The sequence below is a fragment of the Callithrix jacchus genome, chromosome 3 (assembly GCF_049354715.1).
Source record: "Callithrix jacchus isolate 240 chromosome 3, calJac240_pri, whole genome shotgun sequence".
NCBI lineage: Eukaryota > Metazoa > Chordata > Mammalia > Primates > Cebidae > Callithrix > Callithrix jacchus.
Genome location: NC_133504.1, coordinates 78,920,770 through 78,941,301, shown reverse-complemented (window position 1 = coordinate 78,941,301; position 20,532 = coordinate 78,920,770). Strand labels below are relative to the sequence as shown.

At 41.4% G+C, this 20,532-nt stretch overlaps 1 protein-coding gene across 3 annotated transcripts in view; it reads right to left on the bottom strand.

Moving 5' to 3' along the window:
• Nucleotides 1-13,842, bottom strand: part of PRSS12 (serine protease 12) — a 79,492-nt gene extending 65,650 nt beyond the window's left edge. For all 3 annotated transcript variants that reach the window (XM_035293055.3, XM_002745448.6, XM_078366576.1), the window contains exon 1: nt 13,320-13,842. In XM_035293055.3, coding sequence (XP_035148946.1) covers nt 13,320-13,821 — 502 coding nt within the window. In that variant the 5' untranslated portion in view covers nt 13,822-13,842. The remainder of the gene's footprint in view (nt 1-13,319) is intronic.
• Nucleotides 13,843-20,532: the final 6,690 nt, after the last annotated feature.

Here is a 20,532-nt window from a genome sequence, read left to right as displayed (position 1 = left end):
TGCAAACTCACCCCCTCTAATATACCATATCTGAAGAGTTGTCCCAAAGTCCACAATTTAAGTCAGTCCTTTCAGTCTTTAAAAGAGCCAAAATTTAAATTCAAGCACCCTTAAAAGAGACATTTTGGTCTTATCCCTCAAGTGTGGATCAAGACCCTGCATTCCTCATTGGGACTAGTTCTGGAGCAGGCACTGGGAGGCAGCAAGTGGGACGACTGAAGAGAGACAGAATTAACCTCAGATGACTTAAGAATGGCATAAAATTATTTTAAAATCACCTACAATTACCTTTATTTTAATGGGTAAAAAAATAAATTAATTTTAAAAATCAATCCTACCCAAAAAAATCTAGCATAATGTGCATATTTCAAAGTTATTATATACGGTGTCATAATAACATCCAAAAATATTAGATTCACAAATTATCCATTCATTTCATTTGTGCAGCCTTAGTCATGCACTATTATTTTCCACATCATCATTATCCTTTTAAAATGTAAACATTTGAGAAAAATATATTCTATTTCTTATATATATACATAGTCTCATATAATTCAAACAAAAGGCAATAATAAATGGAGGTAAACATTGTACAGCACTGCCAAATCCTGACTACTCAGGAACGAACAGGTCATGGGTCATTCATACGACAAATCATCTAAAACTCATTCATATATTCTAAACCTTCTTAATTCACACTAAGCAAGAGGAAGTCCTGCCTAGCCTGGTGAAGTGTGAACTACAGAATCTTTTTAAGGAAGTATTTCTGAAGAGTTCAACTCATCTTTAATGAATTTTTTTATATCACAAAACTTCTTCTCGAGGTCCTCGTAATAATATGCACATCAGAAATAACCAGAAGTTTATTTTAATCAAAGAATTCATTTGTTGACCTTTAGCAAACTTTATTTGAATTGATATTTAATCTATTATCTCTTTACTAACTGCCCCCTTAATTACTGAGTTACTCTTGTCAAAAGGACTGGAAGAAAGTTCTAGTAATGAAAACAAATGAAATTTGTACTTAGGCACATTAAGTGATCATAAGATTTAAAACAGTGCCTAAATCAAAAAAGGTATCAAGAAATGATGCACACATAGAATCTAAATGATTAAGGCACTTAGAGGCGAGAAGGAGAAAATCCTGAGTAAAGTATAATTATGATCATAACAATATAATGGCAATGATAGAGCTGGAAATAGTTTCCAGGTCAACTATCAGCTGCACCATCATTTTCTCTAACGCTCCAAGCACACTGTGAACGCCTGGATTCATTCAGCAGTATCTTCTATATGGCAAGAAATGTGCAGTGCTCATCCAATTTTCCTTTAACAAATGAATACAAATATTTGCAATGTCAATGACTAATGAATTCTCTGTCAGATTCCAGGCTCAGCCAGCCCTAACACATATCTTCCTAACCGTGCCCTCTGCTTGGTTTATCCTTTCCTAAGGGCCATTAAAGTGTCTATTCTGAAGAAACCATCTACCTAGAACTCCAAATTATTATTTGTTAATTCTATAAAGTTCTCAATTCTTCTAATAACTATTTGAAACACGTTTTTTAAAAACACCATTAAAATACGCTCTAAAAGAGTAAAAGTTTTACCATATGATTCATTCTATTATAGGGGCCAAGAGAACTTTCTCTTTGCTCTCTGAGGGTTCACTGGCAAGAGGCATATTATTAGGATAAAAGGCATATAAATTGATTTGATCATAATTTTACATGTCATGGGAGCCTTTAGAATGAAGACCCAAAGCTATAGAGGATATTGCCCATTTTTATGTTTAGGTTTAACAAAGAAGTATGGACCGGCCATGTAGAAATACAATTGGACAAAAAGGGTAGGATCTAATCTTAATAGACTGAGTGGGGAAATCCAGTAAGGCTTATCACTTCAGATTTTTCTTGGGCTCTTAGAGTTTTGTTTTGCTGCTTTCTGGATATGGAGAAGAAACCTGTCTGGAATGGGGGGTCTTATGACCTGTAATCACACAAGGTAGGTCAGATAAATTTTTAAGGCCAGTCCTTACACAGAAAGCTGGGGCATGAGGGGAGTTGAATAATATTTTTAGGTTTTATGGCTAATTGTTGAGACAAGGGATTCTGGTGACTATGGCCCACCTTGGAAAAGAAGAATTCTAGCTGCTTCTTCTTTTTTTTAAGACAGAGTCTCACTCTGTTGCCAGGGGCCAGACTAGAGTGCAGTGGTATGATCTCGGCTCACTGCAACCTCCACCTCCTAGGTTCAAGCAATTCTCCTGCCTCTGCCTCCCAAGTAGCTGGGACTACAGGCACACACTACCGTGCCCAGCTAATTTTTGTATTTTAGTAGAGACGAGGTTTCACCATGTTGGTCAGGATGGTCTCAATCTCATAACCTTGTGATCTGCCCACCTTGGCTTCCTAAAGTGCTGGGATTACAGGCGTGACCCACCACACCTGGCCTAAAATTCTAGTTTCTGTGGCTAACCTCATGGGAAAATGAAGGGCCAGTGACAGGAAAGCAGGAAAAGATCAAAGGAAAATTTGTTCCTGACTCTGCTTCTGAGGCCTTCACTTGGGGATACCATTTTCTGAGATCCAACACTAGATACATTTAAGATAAGTAGTAGTTTTCATTTGTTTTTTGGCTTTATTTTGTTCTTGCTGCATTTATTCTCTTGGAAGAGCTGAGGTGGTCAAGATCTTAAAAACTATAACTTATGGCCAGGCGCGGTGGCTCACGCCTATAATCCCAGCACTTTGGGAGGCCAAGGCGGATGGATCACGAGGTCAAGGGATCGAGGCCATCCTGGTCAACAAGGTGAAATACCATCTCTACTAAAAACACAAAAATTAGCTGGGCATGGTGGTGCGTGCCTATAGTCCCAGCTACTCGGGAGGCTGAGGCAGGAGAATTGCTTGAACACAGGAGGCAGAGATTGCAGTGAGCCGAGATCATGCCATTGCACTCCAGCCTGGGTAACAAGAGCGAAACTACATCTCGAAAAAACAAAAACAAAACAAAAAAACTATAACTTATATCCTTCTACTTATGGATGAATAAACTACAGACCAAAGCAACTGAGCAGCTGCAGAGCCATAACCAACTACCTCCTAGTTCCCTGCCCTGATTAATGACCATCTACCTCCAAACCTAAGCAAAGACCCTGAAATACAATAAGCACCTTTCAAAACTTCAGATACTACTTTATGTGTTATACCATGTTAGTGTTCATCACCCTCCTTAAAATGCTGCAATTAATCTGCCAAATGTTATATGGAATAAACCAACCAGGCAGAGAAGCATAAAGCAGCCTAAAGTTTCTGGACACCGTGGAATAGGAGAGGAGTGGCTTTCTGGTGCTCCTATAGTTAAAGCTGATCCTCCAATAGAAGCTGATTTGTCCCACAGCTATACAAATTTGTGAGAGGACTATGAATGTGTGTGTATATACATTTGCACAAATATAGAGGTACACAATTATACAATGAAGAAAGGGAAATAACCTTAGCTCAAAGAAATCTGCAAAGCTCAAATCTAACCAAGTAAACTAATTTCTATTGCTGTACCTACCACTAAAGTTATCTACATAAATTGTAGACCAAATTCTTTGTTTGGCAAATATTGTTCAATTGTCACACTTTTTTATTATCAAGAACTGATCCCTTGCCTTCTGCCTACATTCTCCTACGGCAGCCAAGCATTCTTCGATACACATTAGAGTTAGAGCTCTTGTCTCTGGACCACACCGTAGTGTGTGTGATCTAGGGTTGCACTGTCTTAAAGCCTCTCAAGAGCCACGTGCACAGAAAATATTCTATTCTACATATTTCTATTTTTAAATGTGCTAAGAATAATAATTTAATGTTTCAGAAGAGGTTTTAGGTCAATTATATTAGCACTATAAACATGCAGACCAAACCAGTCATGGAAGAAAGTCTGGAATTGTACCACTATGCGTGATGGCATGTCATGGAGTGAAGGCCCCAGGGTTCCTAAAATGAACTGCTACCAAAAAAGAAAAAGATTGACAGTCTGCTGGTATTGTAACTATTTAAAGGCAAAATGTTCCAATGTACAACAATGTTTAGAATTCTACTTTCTTAATTCCTTCTCAAAAATGTTTAACTGCTAAACATTTACAGTAAAATAGTTTACAAGTATTTTTCTCCTAAGTACATAGGTCTCCAGTTTTATAAAGGAAAGAAAACATAAAAGGTTCAGGTAACAGAAATTTGCTTGACGGACAGCTTTGCTAGAAAACAGGAATTCCCCAAATGGTGGTCATTCAAGAAGAGTTCTCTTTAACCATCTTATCAGTTTCAATCAATACAGGTAAACTAGAGAAAAGTTGACTGGATAAAAATATAAAAATTGCCTTCACAAGTCTCACTGGTTTTTGAGCTTTAAGATTTAAGACTAAGGCAAGGCACAGTGGCTCACACCTGTAATCCCAGCACTTTGGGAGGCCAAGGCAGGAGGACTGCTTGAGCCCCAGGGTTAGATTGGCCTAGACAACATAGTGAGATGCTGTCTCTACAAAAAAATTAAATTAAATTAAAAATTAGCCGGGCTCGGTGGCCCACGTGTGTAGTTCCAGCTACTCAGGACACTAACGTGGAAGGATTGCTTGCACCCAGGAGTTAAAGACTGCAGTGAACTAGAATTATGCTACTGCACTCCAGTCTAGGCGACAGAGCAAGACCCTGTCTCGATAATCAAAAAAAAAAAAAAAACAAAGACAATACAACCTTCCTTTCCCCATACTCCACACATGAAGGAAGCCTAAAAGAAATGTGAGAAAAAGAACCAAATGGGTCAGCTATCTTCATTCTATATACCCAGCCCATTCCAAAATAAAGCAAATGAAAAGATATGCCTATTTAGCCTGGCTAACCTAGCAAGACCCCATCTCTACAAAAAATTTAAAAATTAGCTGGGTGTGGTGGCCCAGGCCTGTAATCCCAGCAGTTTAGGAGGCTGAGGCCAAGGATCGCTTGAGCCCAGGCACTTGAGGTTAGAGTGAGCTATGACTTGCCATTATACTCCAGCCTGAGCAACAAAGCAAGACCCGGGGGTGGGGGTGGGTTGGGGGGGGCGGGGGGAATGCATGCCTGCTTATTTAGTTAACCCCTCATTAAAATGTACTTATAAGTAGCATTCCTTAATTTAAAGAGAAAGAAACTGCAGTAAAAACAAAGACCCACCCCAATAGAGTTTTCTGAATAAAGTTAGTAATAAATACTTTTTAATCATTTAAAAAATCAGTTTGATAAAAGAGTAGAAAACAACTTCATCTTTTCACACAAATCCTTTCTCGTCTCTTATTGAACTTTATGGATGCATAAAATGATTAACTTTAGTCATTTCTGTTGTTCTAGTGGAATAGAAAGAATGCATGCTGGCAATGTCCAGCTAGTGTTCAGATCCTTTACAAAAAGTATACTTACATCTGTGAGTGACATAGAAATTTCAACTTATGACCTAATCAAAAGAATAGGAAAAAAAAATGACCTGTTGAACAATTTAGTACACATATTTGACATTAAGTTAAATATACTACTAAGTCTTATCCCTTTATATTTGATATAAAATATATAAAAATTATAGTATCTGAAAACAACTGAGTTGGGGGACTCTTGAATTTTTCAAGTATGGTAGGGGATGCTAGGTTAATTTTTATGTTATTTTATTTCTTTACCCTATTCAACAGTACTAAGTTATACTATTTTCATCTATAATTATATTTGCTCCTAAATTAAACCTGCTATATCATTACTAAATAGTAGATTTCATTCAAGTCATCCCAAGTCAAAATGAAAGCAAATCATTTTTTAACATACAAGGCATTCCCCTGAACCAAGATCCAACTGAGCTATATTTGCTTCCATTAGTTCACATCTATAATTCATATTAATTCTTCATGTATTATTTATGTAGATAACTTAAATGATGAGAAAGAAAATCAGTTGGTATAGTTCAAAATGGGAGTGCATACTCTGAATTAACAATTCTACCCATTTACATTGTGCTTATTAGAAATTTATAAATCATATAAATTATGCCTTAGTTTAAAATATTATACAATATCAAACAAAAAAAGGAAGACTCTGTCTATGGTTAAGTTATAGTAGGCTAACAATATATGCATATAACCCTAACAGAAAATTTCACAAAATGTGTGTCCCTAGACCATCTACATATAAACAAATGGTACAGATATTGCCATTTTATGGCATAGCACTGAGTGATGAAGTTGAAACCAAACAATAATCTTCTTGTCTCCCAGATCATGTACCACAGGGAAGGTAATAAAAATGATTCTTCTTCTTCTGACACCTCAACCAGAGAGTGGCTGTTCTCAACCAGAGGATAAAGGTGAATTTCTGATTTATCTTTATAAATGCTGCACCTAGTGTGAACACAGTAAATGTTTAATGAATAAATAAAATCTATCCTTACCCTGTTAGGAGAATCAGCATTACACTTTGTATCCCCTCTGCTGATCCTAATAAAAAGTACTCAGGCTAAATGTGCATGTGTGGCTTGTAGGGGGGTGAACACCATTACTTTAGTGTTTTACATACAATACATTTTTTATTAATCTTGTTGCATTGATTTTTAAGAAGGAGGAAGGGAAGAAGAGACTACCCTGGAAAAGGAAGATGCTAAAGTGGCAAAAATAAACATTTCTTTATTTTCTAATGACAGCAGACCGACCATGTAGAATCAGTCTAAATCAATTGTTCATTTAATGCCTATTTACCATGAAGCTAAGAAGAGAGGTTTCAAAAGACTGCTTTCTTTACAATTTAATTCAGAGGGGAAAAAAAGACCCTACAAAATTAGAATTAAATCACATAATCATGTTTACTTAACAACTGAATTAACTTCTGTATTCTCATCAGTTATGGAATTGTTCATTTCAGAAATAAATGTGTTGTAATATTTGCCTGCAAATAGCACATTAAGACAAGAAAACATGCTTTGTCAACCAAACCAGAGTCTAAATGTTATCATCCAGATATGACTTCAAATGAATGTAGCATTTCACAGCACTTTTTAGATTACTTACTTACTGTTATTTTTTAATTGCATTACGTTTCCCAGATATAAGGACAAGTCCCAACTATTCTCCTTAGCAAACCTTTTTGCTTCTGATCAACGACTGTCTTGCTTCCTCCTTGCCAGTGAATCCCCAAATGATTCAGAGGTTAAGCTAACTAATCTACATAATTACGGCAATTGTACATTCCTTTCCAAAGAGTGTCAGCAAAGAACTTGTGATCCAGTCTGGGCCAATGAAATGTGGAAATCTGTGGGGGAAATTCCAGAAAGATTTCCTTGTTTCAAAGGGAGATTCCAGAAGAGGGGCCTTCTCTTTCTTCTGCAGGTTGTTCTATCTCTAAGTGAAGCCTGGAATAACCACCAGCCTACGAATAAAGGCCACGCTTAAGAGGATAGAGTAGCTAAGAAAGTTGCAGAGGAACAGAGGTGTAACATGTTGGAGCCTGCCCATCAGATGGACTTCTTATAATCGGAACAATAAGCCTCCTTATTGTTTCAGTTTTCTATTCTTTGCTATCAAAACCATCCAAATCGATCCAAGCCACATCCACACCCAAATTAATAACTATCATATTTTCTTCCAAATCATCCAAAAGTGTCTTTATTTTCACAGTCATAGCGTATCATATATAAATTTTGTACCCATCTTTTCCCTAAACATTATCATAAACACTTTCCTATTATAAATATATATATATACAATATTTACAATTATTACTTTAGTATCTGCATAATATCCATCAAATGCAGGTACTTGTGAGTAGTACCTATTACTGAATATTTCAGTTTCTCAGTTATAAACCAAATTACTTTTACATAGGTTATCGTATCACAGGGGTCCCCAACCCCCAGACTATGGACCGGTACAGGTTAGGAACTAGGCTGCCCAGGAGGAGGTGACCAATGAAGTGAGCAAGTGAAGAAGCTTCATCTGTATTTACAGCTGCTCCCCATCGCTGACATTACCACCTGAGCTCTGCCTCTTATCAGATCAGCAGCAGCATCAGATTCTCCTAGGAGCTTGAACTCTCTTGTGAACTGCGCATGTGAGGTATCTAAGTTGCAGGCTCCTAATGTCTGATGAAACCATCCCCCAGGTCCGTGGAAAAACTGTCTACCACATAACTGGTCCCTGATGCCAAAAGGGTTAGGGACTGCTGTCTTAACACATAGGTACACTTGTGTATGTGCACACACACACACAAAAGACAGTGACCACATAAGTATATATACATCCCTGGATAATAGCTCATAAAAGGCAATAGTAACTGGATATCTTATTTTCTTCTCTAAAAAAAAAAATCTTCATACTAGTTATGAATCAGATAATGCCCCCAAATCTAAGTATTTGACATCTGCCTTAGTCTGAAAAGCATATTGAGCTCAATATTTAAAATCAACCAGGAAATGTATCAAATCTGGTATTGCTAGTACATGTTTTTCAGCACCTGCTACATAGAACCAAGATGAAGCACTTAAAATGGGTGAGGGACAGCTTTCAGCTAACTTTTTAATTAACATTCACTACAAACAACAGATGGACTTCAATGAGTACAGCCTGTAAACAATAATACTTGGCCCACATGTCCTCTATCTCTAATTAAATCAAGAGATTTGGGGTGGGTAGGTGCACATGAACAGATGAACATGACATGACAGAAAGTCAGATCTATGACTTATCTTCTCCTCTGAAATCTCAATGATTAGAGCTTCCTCGTTTATTTAATCTGTTATACCTCTCAATCATTAGCCATCTATGGTTGCTTGTAAAAACAGAGGTTCTCAGCACAATGTCAAGCAAGTTGCCAAAGACTAGAAAAGTGACTACCCCTCCTAGGCCGGAAACACTAGTTTATTGCAAGCTATTGTGTTTTGTTGTATTTGCTTTGTTTTCATTTTAGAGACAGGATCTCCCTCTGTTGCCCAAACTGGGGTGCAATATCATCATGACTATAGCTCATTGCAGCCTCCATCTCCTGGCCTCAAGTGATCCTCCTACCTCAGCCTCCTAAAGTGCTGGGATTTCAGCACTTTGCTGGGTCACAAACTATTGCTGGAGGGAATCAGATGCCTGTTAATTCTTCCTGTAGAAATGTGAAAATAACCTGGCTTACATTCAATTAATAACCATATTCTGGCCGGCCATGGTAGCTCACACCCATAATTCTAGTATTCTGGGAAGCCAAGGCCGAAGGATCACTTGAGCCCAGGAGTTCAACAACAGCCTAGGCAACATGGCAAAACTCCATCTCTACAAACAATACAAAAGAAACAGAAAAAAAGTAGCTGTAGTCCCAGCTACTTCAGAGGCTGAGGTGACAGAATTGCTTGATCCCGGGAGGCAGAGGTTGCAGTGAGCTGAGATCCCACCACTGCACTTTGTCTCAAAAAATAAAAATAAAACAACCATATTCCAGTGAACTAGTTCATTATTATCCTACACTGGTCAAAGGAAAAACCAGAGGTGCCATTTCTAAAACCACACAAAAAGTTACCATTGGTATACCCTACACCTACAGCCTAACAAGTTGAGTCACAGAATGGTGGGCTCAGCTAGTCTATATCATCACCTACCACTGTGCTTTTTAGGTGGGTTCTAATGCCCTTCCATGTGTTCTGCCTGACTGTGACAGAGTTTTCAGCATCCAAATCACTTTGACTGCTCAATAGAAATGGCATGTTTCACTCCTGGGCCAGATCTGAGAATTACTCAGAGCTTCCTCGGCTACAGTCTAGGAATCTGCATTTTAACAGATTCTAAATGCTCATAATGAAACTAGCTCCCTGGGCTGATTCAGGTTATTCCCATACCCAAAATGATTCTTTAGTATTAATTTGCAAGGTTCATAAAACAAGGGCCCAGGTATCATGTTTCCTGCTCTCTGACATCCGAGCCACTGGAACACCCATGCCCAGCCTGGCTCACCTGAGGTCCCCACCCTGCCCCTTCAACTTGGCTTCAATCAACGCTTCACCACGGAGACACCAACCACCAACTTCCTCATTTTTCTTGATGCAACTACATATGTGATTCTGGCCTCCAGTTTATTTTTCAAAGGAGGGATCACATTACTACACATTGTTCTCTTTTTCTAGCCCTGGGATTTGTGTAAAGAAAAAAATATGCCAGGCAGGGTAGCTCACACCTGTAATCCCAGCACTTTGAGAGGCCGAAGTGGGCGGATCACTTGAGGTCAGGAGTTCGAGACCAGCCTGGCCAACATGGAGAAACCCCATCTCTATTAAAAATACAAAAAAATCAGCCAGGCATGGTGGCACGTGCCTATAATCCCAGCTGCTTGGCAGGCTGAGGTAGGAGAATCATTTGAACCCGGGAAGCAGAGGTTGCAGTACACCAAAATTGCACCACTGCACTGCAGCCCACATGACAGAGAGAGACCCCATCTCAAAAAAAGAAAAGAAAAGAAAAAGATACTGGATATTATTTAAGCATAAGCGACTGTAAATCATGTGCATTGGCCCAAACATAATTCCCTTTCTTCCTATTAAACTAGTCCATAAACTACAAAATGAGGATTACTAGACAGCACAGATATTTCTACATGCATATATAATTAAAGAAATACAGCAAAATGAGCTGTGATGTACAAATATACCTATCTAACCCTATTTTCTCCTGCACTCCTCACAATATATCTCCAAGTATTTTCATCAGTAAAATGCAGGAACTCTCTCATAAGATTGCTACAAGAATGAAATGAGGCTGGGCACAGTGGCTCATGCCTGTAATTTCAGCTGGAAGGTGGAGGTGGGTGGATCACCTGAGGTCAGGAGTTCAAGACTAGCCTGGTCAACATGGTAAAACCCCATCGCTACTAAAAATACAAAAATTAGCCAGGCGTGGTGGCAGACACCTGTAATGCCAGCTACTCAAGAGACTGAGGCTGGAGAATTGCTTGAAGCAGGGATGCAGAGGTTGCAGTGAGCTGAGATTGCACCACTGCACTCCGGCCTGGGTGACAGAGGGAACTCTGTCAAAAAAAAAAAAAAGAATGAAATGAGAAAATGCACATAAAATGTTTAGTCCAGCATCTAACACAGAAGGAATGTGCCTAAGTCCTAACTGATATGATCAGGCCAGGGTGTTTTGCGTACATGCTCAGCGCTGCAAAGTTCTTTTAAATTAATTTACTCAAAACTTGCTTTTCTCATGAGGAAACCAAAGTGCTAAGAGTGAAGAGTCTTACCCAACAATGCACAGCTACTGGCAGAGCCAAAGCAGACACCAGTGTTTTCTAAAGCATAAGTCAGTATTTTTTACATCACTCCATGATACTTTCATTCACACTCCTAATTGAAATGTAGGACCAAGAGAGTCATAAGGTTCAGAATATGCCAGTCATCTATGGATTATGCCCAAGCAGACCTGGAGGAGTAAACGATAGAATGAGATTGAGTTTGAAAGTAATTCAACTCTTATACAGCTGATTGTTTTCCTATTTTTTGTGGTGGTAGAGCGGGCATTTATGTCCCACCTTGAGTGGTTTCTTTTGTTTCTCTTTTGTTGTATCACTTTACTCCAGGAAGTACAAACAACTATTATGCAGTATTTGGGGTTTTGTCTGGTGAGACTTAGCAACGAACATAAAGGCATTGAAAAGATTTACATTTCTATTTGACTAAAGGGGGCCAAGTGGCAGGAAATCCAAGGACAAGTTACTCTCCATGTTTGAAATATAAAACTGGAAGTGTTATGTCAGAAAGAGAGCAATAGATCACTATCATTTTTTAACTTTAAATTCCTTTTCTTGGGTCTGTGCTTAGGTACTTAAAGAGAAGTTGTATATTCTCACCTACACATTCATTCTCTAATAATTCTCCACTCCGATCTATTTATAAAACTAAGAATAATATGCAGATGAAAAAGTCAGTGCTTGTGAAACGTAAGATTTTACTATAAATAATCTCTTGTAGTGAATAACGAGACAATACTAGCACTCTTTGTTTGACATCACTTCAAATTTTTTATAGCCACGTTGGCATTCTGCTCATGAAATACAAGTAAAGCGATGACTTCATTCCCGAGGATGAAGGATAATTGATCTTAACCTTCCTGTCACTTGTTCTTAACTCAAAGCACTAATGCAATGGAAGGCACTGATAAATAAAATTTCTCCAGGAAATGCATGGCATTGTGACAGCTAACTTCCAAGTTACCTCCAAACAGTACGAAGGACAACATGATTCAGGATCTCAATTCAGGAAACCCTTGCCCCACAGTGTGAATGGAAAGCTGCCAAAAATATTTTGTTGAAAAGAAATTCAAACTTTGGAGGATATTGTTTTTCTTCCCCAGTTTTTAAAGGAAAAAAAAAAAAACTAACTTCAACAAAATCCCAACAATTTAAAATGAAGCAATGTTCAAAGCTGGATTATTCATTTACATTAAACTTATGACTGTGATGCTTTTACTACCACAAACCTAAATCATTTTGCCACCTTTATCTCCTGATGTTACCTACTAATCCTGATTTTCCACACATAACACATAAAGCTAAGTAATGGCTCTTGAAAGCTGTGTATGACTATATGGAGTTGCTACTTCCAAAATAGTAGCCCTGTCTCCTTTCCCTTTTTTCCAGTCACTGATGATATTTACCATACTAAATTTAAGTATGTAAATATGGCAGATTTGGACCACATAATTTTGCCATACATTTTAAAATACAGGTCAACAGTGAGATTAAGGCAAAAATTTTACCACATTTTTCCAAATCGGAGTCTAAAGAAAGGAGGGAAGATTATTTGGTTTTCAAGTTAGATGTAACATTTCCCTTTCCAGAACAAGTAATTAGGAACTTTCTCTGCTCCTATGCTTCTTTAATGTAAATATGGTAACACTCTCAACGTAAGCTAATCTAGAGAACAAACGCCCAAAGCACACTGTCACCCAATACACGAGTGAGCGCGCGCGCGCGCACACACACACACACACACACACACACACAAAACACACACGAGTGGCCAGAGGACAGAGCAGATCCAGAAACCCAGTGCTCAGCACCTGGCATGGAAACTGTCACCCTTGACAACCTTCACACAAGCACACCTGGCTGGCTTAGATTTGCAGCACCAGGACACCTCACTGGTAACCCAGCTGCAGCCCACCATCACACTCCACAATGCAAACCCACAACCGCACACCCCGTCGCTCTCTCCAAGAGACCAGTACGCCGGTCCCAAGCCTCTCTGGCTCCGGGCCCGTTCCGAGTTGCCGCGGCCGCCCCGAGGCCACTCACCGTGTCTGCAGTCGCAGTAGCCCCAGTCCACCTTGCCGCGGGCGTCTCCGTAGAAGCACCAGGGTCTACCCGCGCCGTCGGGGCTTCGACAAAAGTTGTGGCGCTGCCCTCGCAGCTGAGCCCAGCCAGCCGGGGACGACCGCTCCAAGGAGGGTGGCACCTCCGCCCACCGCAGACACGGGGCGCCGAAGTCCGTCACGCTGACCCACGGCTCGCCGGCGGGGCAGCCCCGGGGGTGCGGCCCGGGAGTGTGCCCCGCCTGGAGGGCGTGCGGGCGCAGGGCAGGGAGCGCCCGCGGGGGGCGCCGGAAGCGCGGGAGAGGCGGCGGCGGGCGCGTCCTCCGGGGCCGCTGCTCCGTGGGAAGGTTATGAGGGTACAGCGGACCCGGAGGGGGCGAATGGCGGGGGCGGTGGTGGAGGGAATCATTGAGGACAGACTCAAAGCCGACCACTTCGGGGAGCGCCCCGAACACCAGGGCCAGCGCGAAGCGGGCGAGCGTCATGGTGCCAGCGCCGCGGGGTCTGGTCCATGCCCGCCAGCTTCTCAGGCTAGGAGCGGAGGAGAGGAGGGGGCGGGGGCGGGGCTGCCGCGTCCCCCGAATCCCCCAGCCTCCTCCCGCCCTCGCGCGCGGACCGCCTTCACCTCCCCACTTCGCCTCCCACCGCGGGTGTCCCGCCGCGCCTCGGCTCCGGTCAGCAGGCAGCGGCCGAGGGCGGGGCAATCCGGAGCTCAGCTGTGCCCCGGCCCGCGGGGAGGACGGAGAAAGGGAAGGTGCGGACCGCTGCGGGACGTGATGGGGCCTGAGCCCCAGGTAGCGGCTCAGGCAAGAGCCCGGGAACTCTGCCCCCTGGGGGCGGGCGCCGGCCGCGCAGGCTGCTCCGGACCTCCGCTCGGCCCCTGCCCGACCCTGCCGCCCGCGCGGCACTGCCTGCCAGCTGCAGGGGCCGAGCCCGAGGGTGCCTGAGCGGGGCATGGTCTTGGCTGCCCCTTGCCAGCATGCGGCACCAGCCCAGCGTTGGCGGCTCCCAGGTCTGGCACCGGACCCTGCGGTCTTCTCTCCTCTACCCTCGTCGTCCCGTATCTTGTTTCCTCTGTTTTGAAATCTTTAGCAAAGTGTGAATGGATTTATATGCAGCTCACCCCTGACAACTCCCAGGATAAAAGTTATCAAAGCCCACGAGGAATGTTAAAGCCGTTTCACTAAACTGTAAGCTCTTCAAGGACAAGACCATGTTTTATTCAGCTTGATATCCCTGAGCTTAACACCGTGCCCCAATCAACATTTGCTGAAATTAAATTCCTGAACCGACTCAGGGAAAGGAGCTTGAGCCTTTCTGCTTCCTGCCTCCCACTTTCCAGCCGGTGCCCTGGACAACACCAGTTGTTTGGTTATTATTGGGATTCAGTGAGGCTCTCTTAATACCAAATTTCCTCTCTAACCAGAGAAGACTTCATCCGTCCCAGTCTCCATCCTATCCAAAAAATCCATCCCCGAACACCTGCCTCGGTTTTTGCAGGACAAGGGACTTCACTTAAGCCTATTCATTTGCCTCTCCAGAGTGGACTCTGCCTGCTGGCAATTTTGAAGCTTCACTGTCGGCTCGACCTAGCTCAGTGGGGCCCTTTCAACACTCCTCCGATTCCCACAGGCTCCAAAAAAATGTTGGCTTATAATTAAAAAAAAAAAAAATCACTGGAGCTGGATGTTTTAGCATTTTTCCCTTTCGTTGTTTCTATGCCACCAAAGTTAAACAAGGAAAAGGAAGCCCGTAAAGAAGGTAACTTTTTTTCTTTCTGGCGTGGGTCATGTTTCATTGTGAAAAAACTGTCTCATAATATAACGTACTCTGAAGAAAAATTGAACAACGTTTTCTTGTTTCAGTAAAACATGTTTATTGTTTATTGTTAAAACCTAGGGTTCAATTAGGAACTGAATTAATTCCCTACTAGCTTTAAATAAGCCACCTTTAGCCCGGCGAGGTGGCTTACACCTGTAATCCCAGCACTTTGGGAGGCCGAGGCAGGCAGATCACATGAGGCCAGGAGTTCGAGACCAGCATCGCCAACAAAACTTAGCCAGGAGTGGCGGCGCACGCCTGTAATTCCAGCTACCAGGGCAGCTGAGGCACAAGAATCGCTTGAATCCAGGAGGCAGAGGTTGCAATGAGCCGATTTCGTGCCGCTGTACTCCAGCCTGGGCGACAGAGGGAGATCTTGTCACAATTAAAAAAAAAAAAAAATTCGGCTGGGCACGGTGGCTCATGTCTGTAATCCCAGCACTTTGGGAGGCTGAGGCGGGCGTATCACAAGGTCAAGAGATCGAGACCATTATGGCCAACATGGTGAAACCCCATCTCTACTAAAATACAAAAATTAGCTGGGCGTGGTGGTGAGCACCTGTAGTCCCAGCAACTTGGGAGCCTGAGGCAGGAGAATTGCTTGAACCCGGGAGGCAGAGGTTGCAGTGAGCCAAGATCATGCCACTGCACTCTAGCCTGGTGCCTCGTGACAGAGCGAGACTCTCTCTCTGAAAAAAAATCCGTCTTTATTTTTTATGGGTCATTTTTTGTTTCATTCTTATTAATGAAATATTTGATTTTACTTCAGAGAGAATGGGTTAAAAGAAATTATATTAAGAGTCCAGTGATGGGTCATGCGTGGTGGCTCATAGTGATGGGTCGTGCGTGGTGGCTCATGCCTATAATCCAAGCACTTTGGGAGGCTGAGGTGGGTGGATCACCTGAGGTCAGGAGATTGAGACAAGCCTGGTCAACGTGGTGAAACCCATCTCTACTGAAAATACAAAATTAGCTGGGTGTGGTGGTGGGCACCTGTAATCCCAGCTACTCCAAAGGCTGAGGCAGAGAATTGCTTGAACCCGGGAGTTGGAGGTTGCAGTGAGCCTAGATCGTGCCACTGCACTCCAGAATGGGAGGCAAAACAAGACTTCATCTCAGGAAAAAAAAAAAAAAAAAAAAAAAGAAGTCCAGGGATATATTTGTCAAATCTTTATTCAAGACATTTTTATTCCAGATGTTATTACCCATTTTTTTTTCCATAATAGTTTTCTGACTCCAAATGCATAGTTAAAACTATACTTGTGGAAGGGAATGAAAGATAAAATACGCATCTGGGGTCATCTATTTGTTTATTTTAGTAAGGGTTGACAGAGCTCACTGATCACAGATTTTTGAAATAATAGGTGACATTTCTATCAAGGTCAGCCCTTTTTCTTTCTGTCTCTTCCTCCTTAGGCTACACCTCTGATGGCCCAGGGAAGGCTCATTTTAGGAGTGAGGAGTGGCTGTCTGGACACTGCTCCCCTCCCTTCCCACATGACCCCTACAATCATTGCTTCCATGCTTTCTCAGGGCTGGAGGCAGACCCAGTTTCCAATGCATCTACATAACTTGCAGACAGGAAAATAGTGAGAGGGAAATAAATAAAACAGAGGACCGTTAGATCTGAGCTCCAGAGAGGAGCATAGCTTCGGGCAGTCTGGCTTCTCCTCCACTTCCCTGTACTCCCGAGGCCTCCTAACATTTAACAGATTAGACAGTTGACATACACAAAGTGGAGTTACCCACAAAAAATTCCACATCCAGATTTCCTCATTTAAGTTTTAAAACACTTTTCTTAGAAAATATAAGGACGTTTATGTAATTATGATTTGAGGGCCTCAGCTTGGGTTTTCTGTTTGACAGGCAAAGTGTGTCTTAAATAGCCCTGTTGTTGACATATTAGTCCCCTGCTCTGCTGATATTTTCTCTTTCTCTCTTCTTTCATTCCTCCCTGCTGCTACCAACATACAGATGTTTAGAATTTCCAATTCCCAATTCAGTCGCTGAAATGCATTTATCCTTCTTCTACCTGTCACATCACAGCGTGTGTGGAGTTGGGGGGAATTGAGAGTACATGGGTTTGTAGAAAGAAATCTTTTCCTTCTTTTTTTTTTAAGACAGAGTCTTGCTCTGTCACCAGGCAGGAGTGCAGTGGTGCAATCTCGGCTCACTGCAACCTCCGCCTCCCAGGTTCAAGCGATTCTCCTGCCTCAGCCTCCCAAGTAGCTAGGACTACAGGCATGCACCACCATGCCCAGCTAATTTATTTATTTATTTATTTTTAGTAGAGACAGGGTTTTACCATACTGGCCAGGATGTTCTCGATCTCTTGACCTTGTAATACGCCTGCCTTGGCCTCTCAAAGGGCTGGGATTACAGGAATGAGCCACCATGCCCCACCCAAACCCCTTCCTTCTACCTCTGTTAAGGCATGGCTTAGTCAAAGCTCCCTCCCAGGATTCTCATCACCCTCTCTATTATAGATAACAATGCCAAAGGGAAGAGGAGGCAATTCCATCTTGTTACAACTGTAAGAATCCTGGTCATGTGCAGTAAAGTAAGCCTGTAATTCTAGCACCTTGGGAGGCTGAGGTGGGAGGATTACTTGAGCCCAGGAGTTCAATACTAGCCTGGGAAACCTAGTGGGATTCCATTTCTTAAAAAAAAAAAATGTAATTACAAGGAGGCTGAAGCAGGAGAACTCCTTGAGCCCAGGAGATTGAGGTTGCAGTGAGATGTGATCACGGAACTACACTCCACCTTGGGTAGCAGAGCGAGACCCTGCTTCAGAAAAAAAAAAAAAAAAAAAAATGCCAAAGCAGATCTTCTGCCTTCCCTTCTTTTTTTTTTTTTTGGAGGTTTCAGTGGGACGGGAGAATCACAAGGAATCAGGTGTTCAGAGGAATGTATTGAGTAGAGGTGAGGAAGGATGTTGAAAAGTAAAAAAAGGAGAGAAGGAGAGGAAGAAAGAGGAAGAAAAAGAGGGAGAGAGAACAGGAATATTGCTTCATTCTAAAAATGGGTATTAATAATGGCTGATCAATATTTTGTGTATTTAAAATGGAGAACTCTATAAATAGTTATGGAGTTCACTTGTTCCGGATCTGAGTTGAAGTCCTGGATATCCTTATTAATTTTCTGTCTTGTTGAGTCTAAATCTCATTATGGGTCTTATGTATCTGGGTATTGAGATCTCTTATTGTTGCATTGATCCTTTTACCACTGTATCTTTGTTGCTTTGAAATCTAATTTATCAAATGTGAGAACTGCAACTCCTGCTTTTTGTTTATTTATTTATTTTTGCTCTCCATTTGGTTGGTAAATTTTTCTCCAACCCTTTGTTTTGAGTCTTTGTGTATCTTTGGATATACCGTTAGGTTTTGGCTGTATCTTTTGATTGGGGGATTTAGTCGATTTAAATTTAGGGTTACTGCCATTTGATGTTAACTGGCTATTTCGTCCATTTGTTGATGTAAATTCTTCTTTATGTTGATGCTCTTTACTTTTTGGTATATTTTTAGAAAAGCTCATACTGGTTGTTCCTTTCTATGTATAATACTTCTTTCAGAAGCTCTTGTAAAGCAGGCCTGGTGGTAATAAAATCTCCGAGTACTTGCTTGTTCATAAAAGATTTTATTTTTCCTTCAATTGTGAAGCTTAGTTTGGCAGGATATGAGATTCTAGGCTGAAAGTTCTGTTCTTTAAGTATGTTGAATATTGGCCCCCACGCTCTTCTGGCTTGTAGGATTTCCGCTGAGAGATCTGCTGTAAGTCTAATAGGCTTCGCTTTATGGGTAACCTGTCCTTTCTCTCTGGCTGCCCTTAGTATTTTCTCCTTCGTTTCGATCCTGGTGAATCTAATGATTATGTGCCTTGGGGTTGCTCTTCTTGAGGAATATCTTTGTGGTGTTCTCTGTATTATCTGGGGTTGAATAGTGTCCTGCTTTGCTAGATTGGGAAAATTTTCCTGGATAATATCCTGAAAAGTATTTTCCAGCTTGGATTCATTCTCTCCATCACATTCAGGTACACCAATCAAATGTAGATTGGGTCTTTTCACATAGTCCCATATTTTTTGGAGACTTTGCTCATTCCTTTTCATCCTTTTTTCTCTATTCTTGTCTTGTTGTTTTATTTCATTAAGTTGGTCTTCGACCTCTGATATCCTTTCTTCTGCTTGACCCATTCTGCTATTTAAACTTGTGCATATTTCACTAAGTTCTCGTGTTGTATTTTTCAACTCGTTAGTTCATTTATATTCCTCTCTATATTGTCTATTCTTTTCAGCATTTCGTCAAACCTTTTTTCCCTTCTTTTCAGCAGCAACAAAGGAGCAAGGAAAGGGACAAAAAGAAACACATGACATCTTGCAGGCACTCCTCATCAGAGCACTTGGAAGTCCCAGGGAGGCCCCCATAATGGGACTCTCGCCTCTGTCACCTCAGATTTCATCAGTCCTCTGTCATTGATTTGGGACCCAAGAACTCAGCTCTCCTTTGCTGCACAATCTATTATGGTAGGGCCTAGATCCAGAACCACAAATGGAAACTTAGGGAAATGAAGGTAAGAGTCTTCCTGCACACACAACAGCAGGGAAGGTGGGCAGTCTTGGGGATGGAGTATGGGACACACAAACCTGCTTATCTGTACTTCCCCACAGCAACTATGTTATACAGGAACATCTGGTTTTGTGGTAGTTTAGGGGATCATCTTACTTCATATAAGTGATGGGCTGAATAGCTCTTGTGTAGTTTGATTTGGGAACATAGCTGATATGTATATTACTTTTACAGAATTCCAAAAACCAATGTACAAAATAACTTTTGGAAAAGGCCCATTTACAATTTAGATACTGCCTGTATTTGGAAAAGCTAAGAACTTTTAAACAGATGGCATAAGAACAGTATATACTTTGACAATTCCGATGGCAAAAAAAATTGTCAAAAGAACCCTGAGCATTGCTCTTTCACAACAAGGGAAAAAAAAAAGTCAAATAATATGAGGAACTGTAGGAGACTGAAAATTATAGAATATTGTCCAGCCTACAGAGGGGTGAAAAGACAATTAGACGACAATATTTTACGTAAAATTAAAAAAAAAAGAGAAACATCCAGAAAATAAATGATGAATTGTCAAATGAATGGTACAATGCTTTGGTTTCAGAAGTCCCTGTTAGCAGGCAGTCTCTGGCAGTACAGAGAAAGTCTCTACTTCTGCCTTATATTAGTCACACTCTTCTCTGCCCACCCCAAACTATGAAGACATCTGAAGGCAAATTATTGTTAACAGTAGTACCATAAGAGTCATTTGATCTTGGTTTTTCTCATGGTTTAAGGTTGAATTTCATAAACAGAACAAAATGTTTTTAAGTT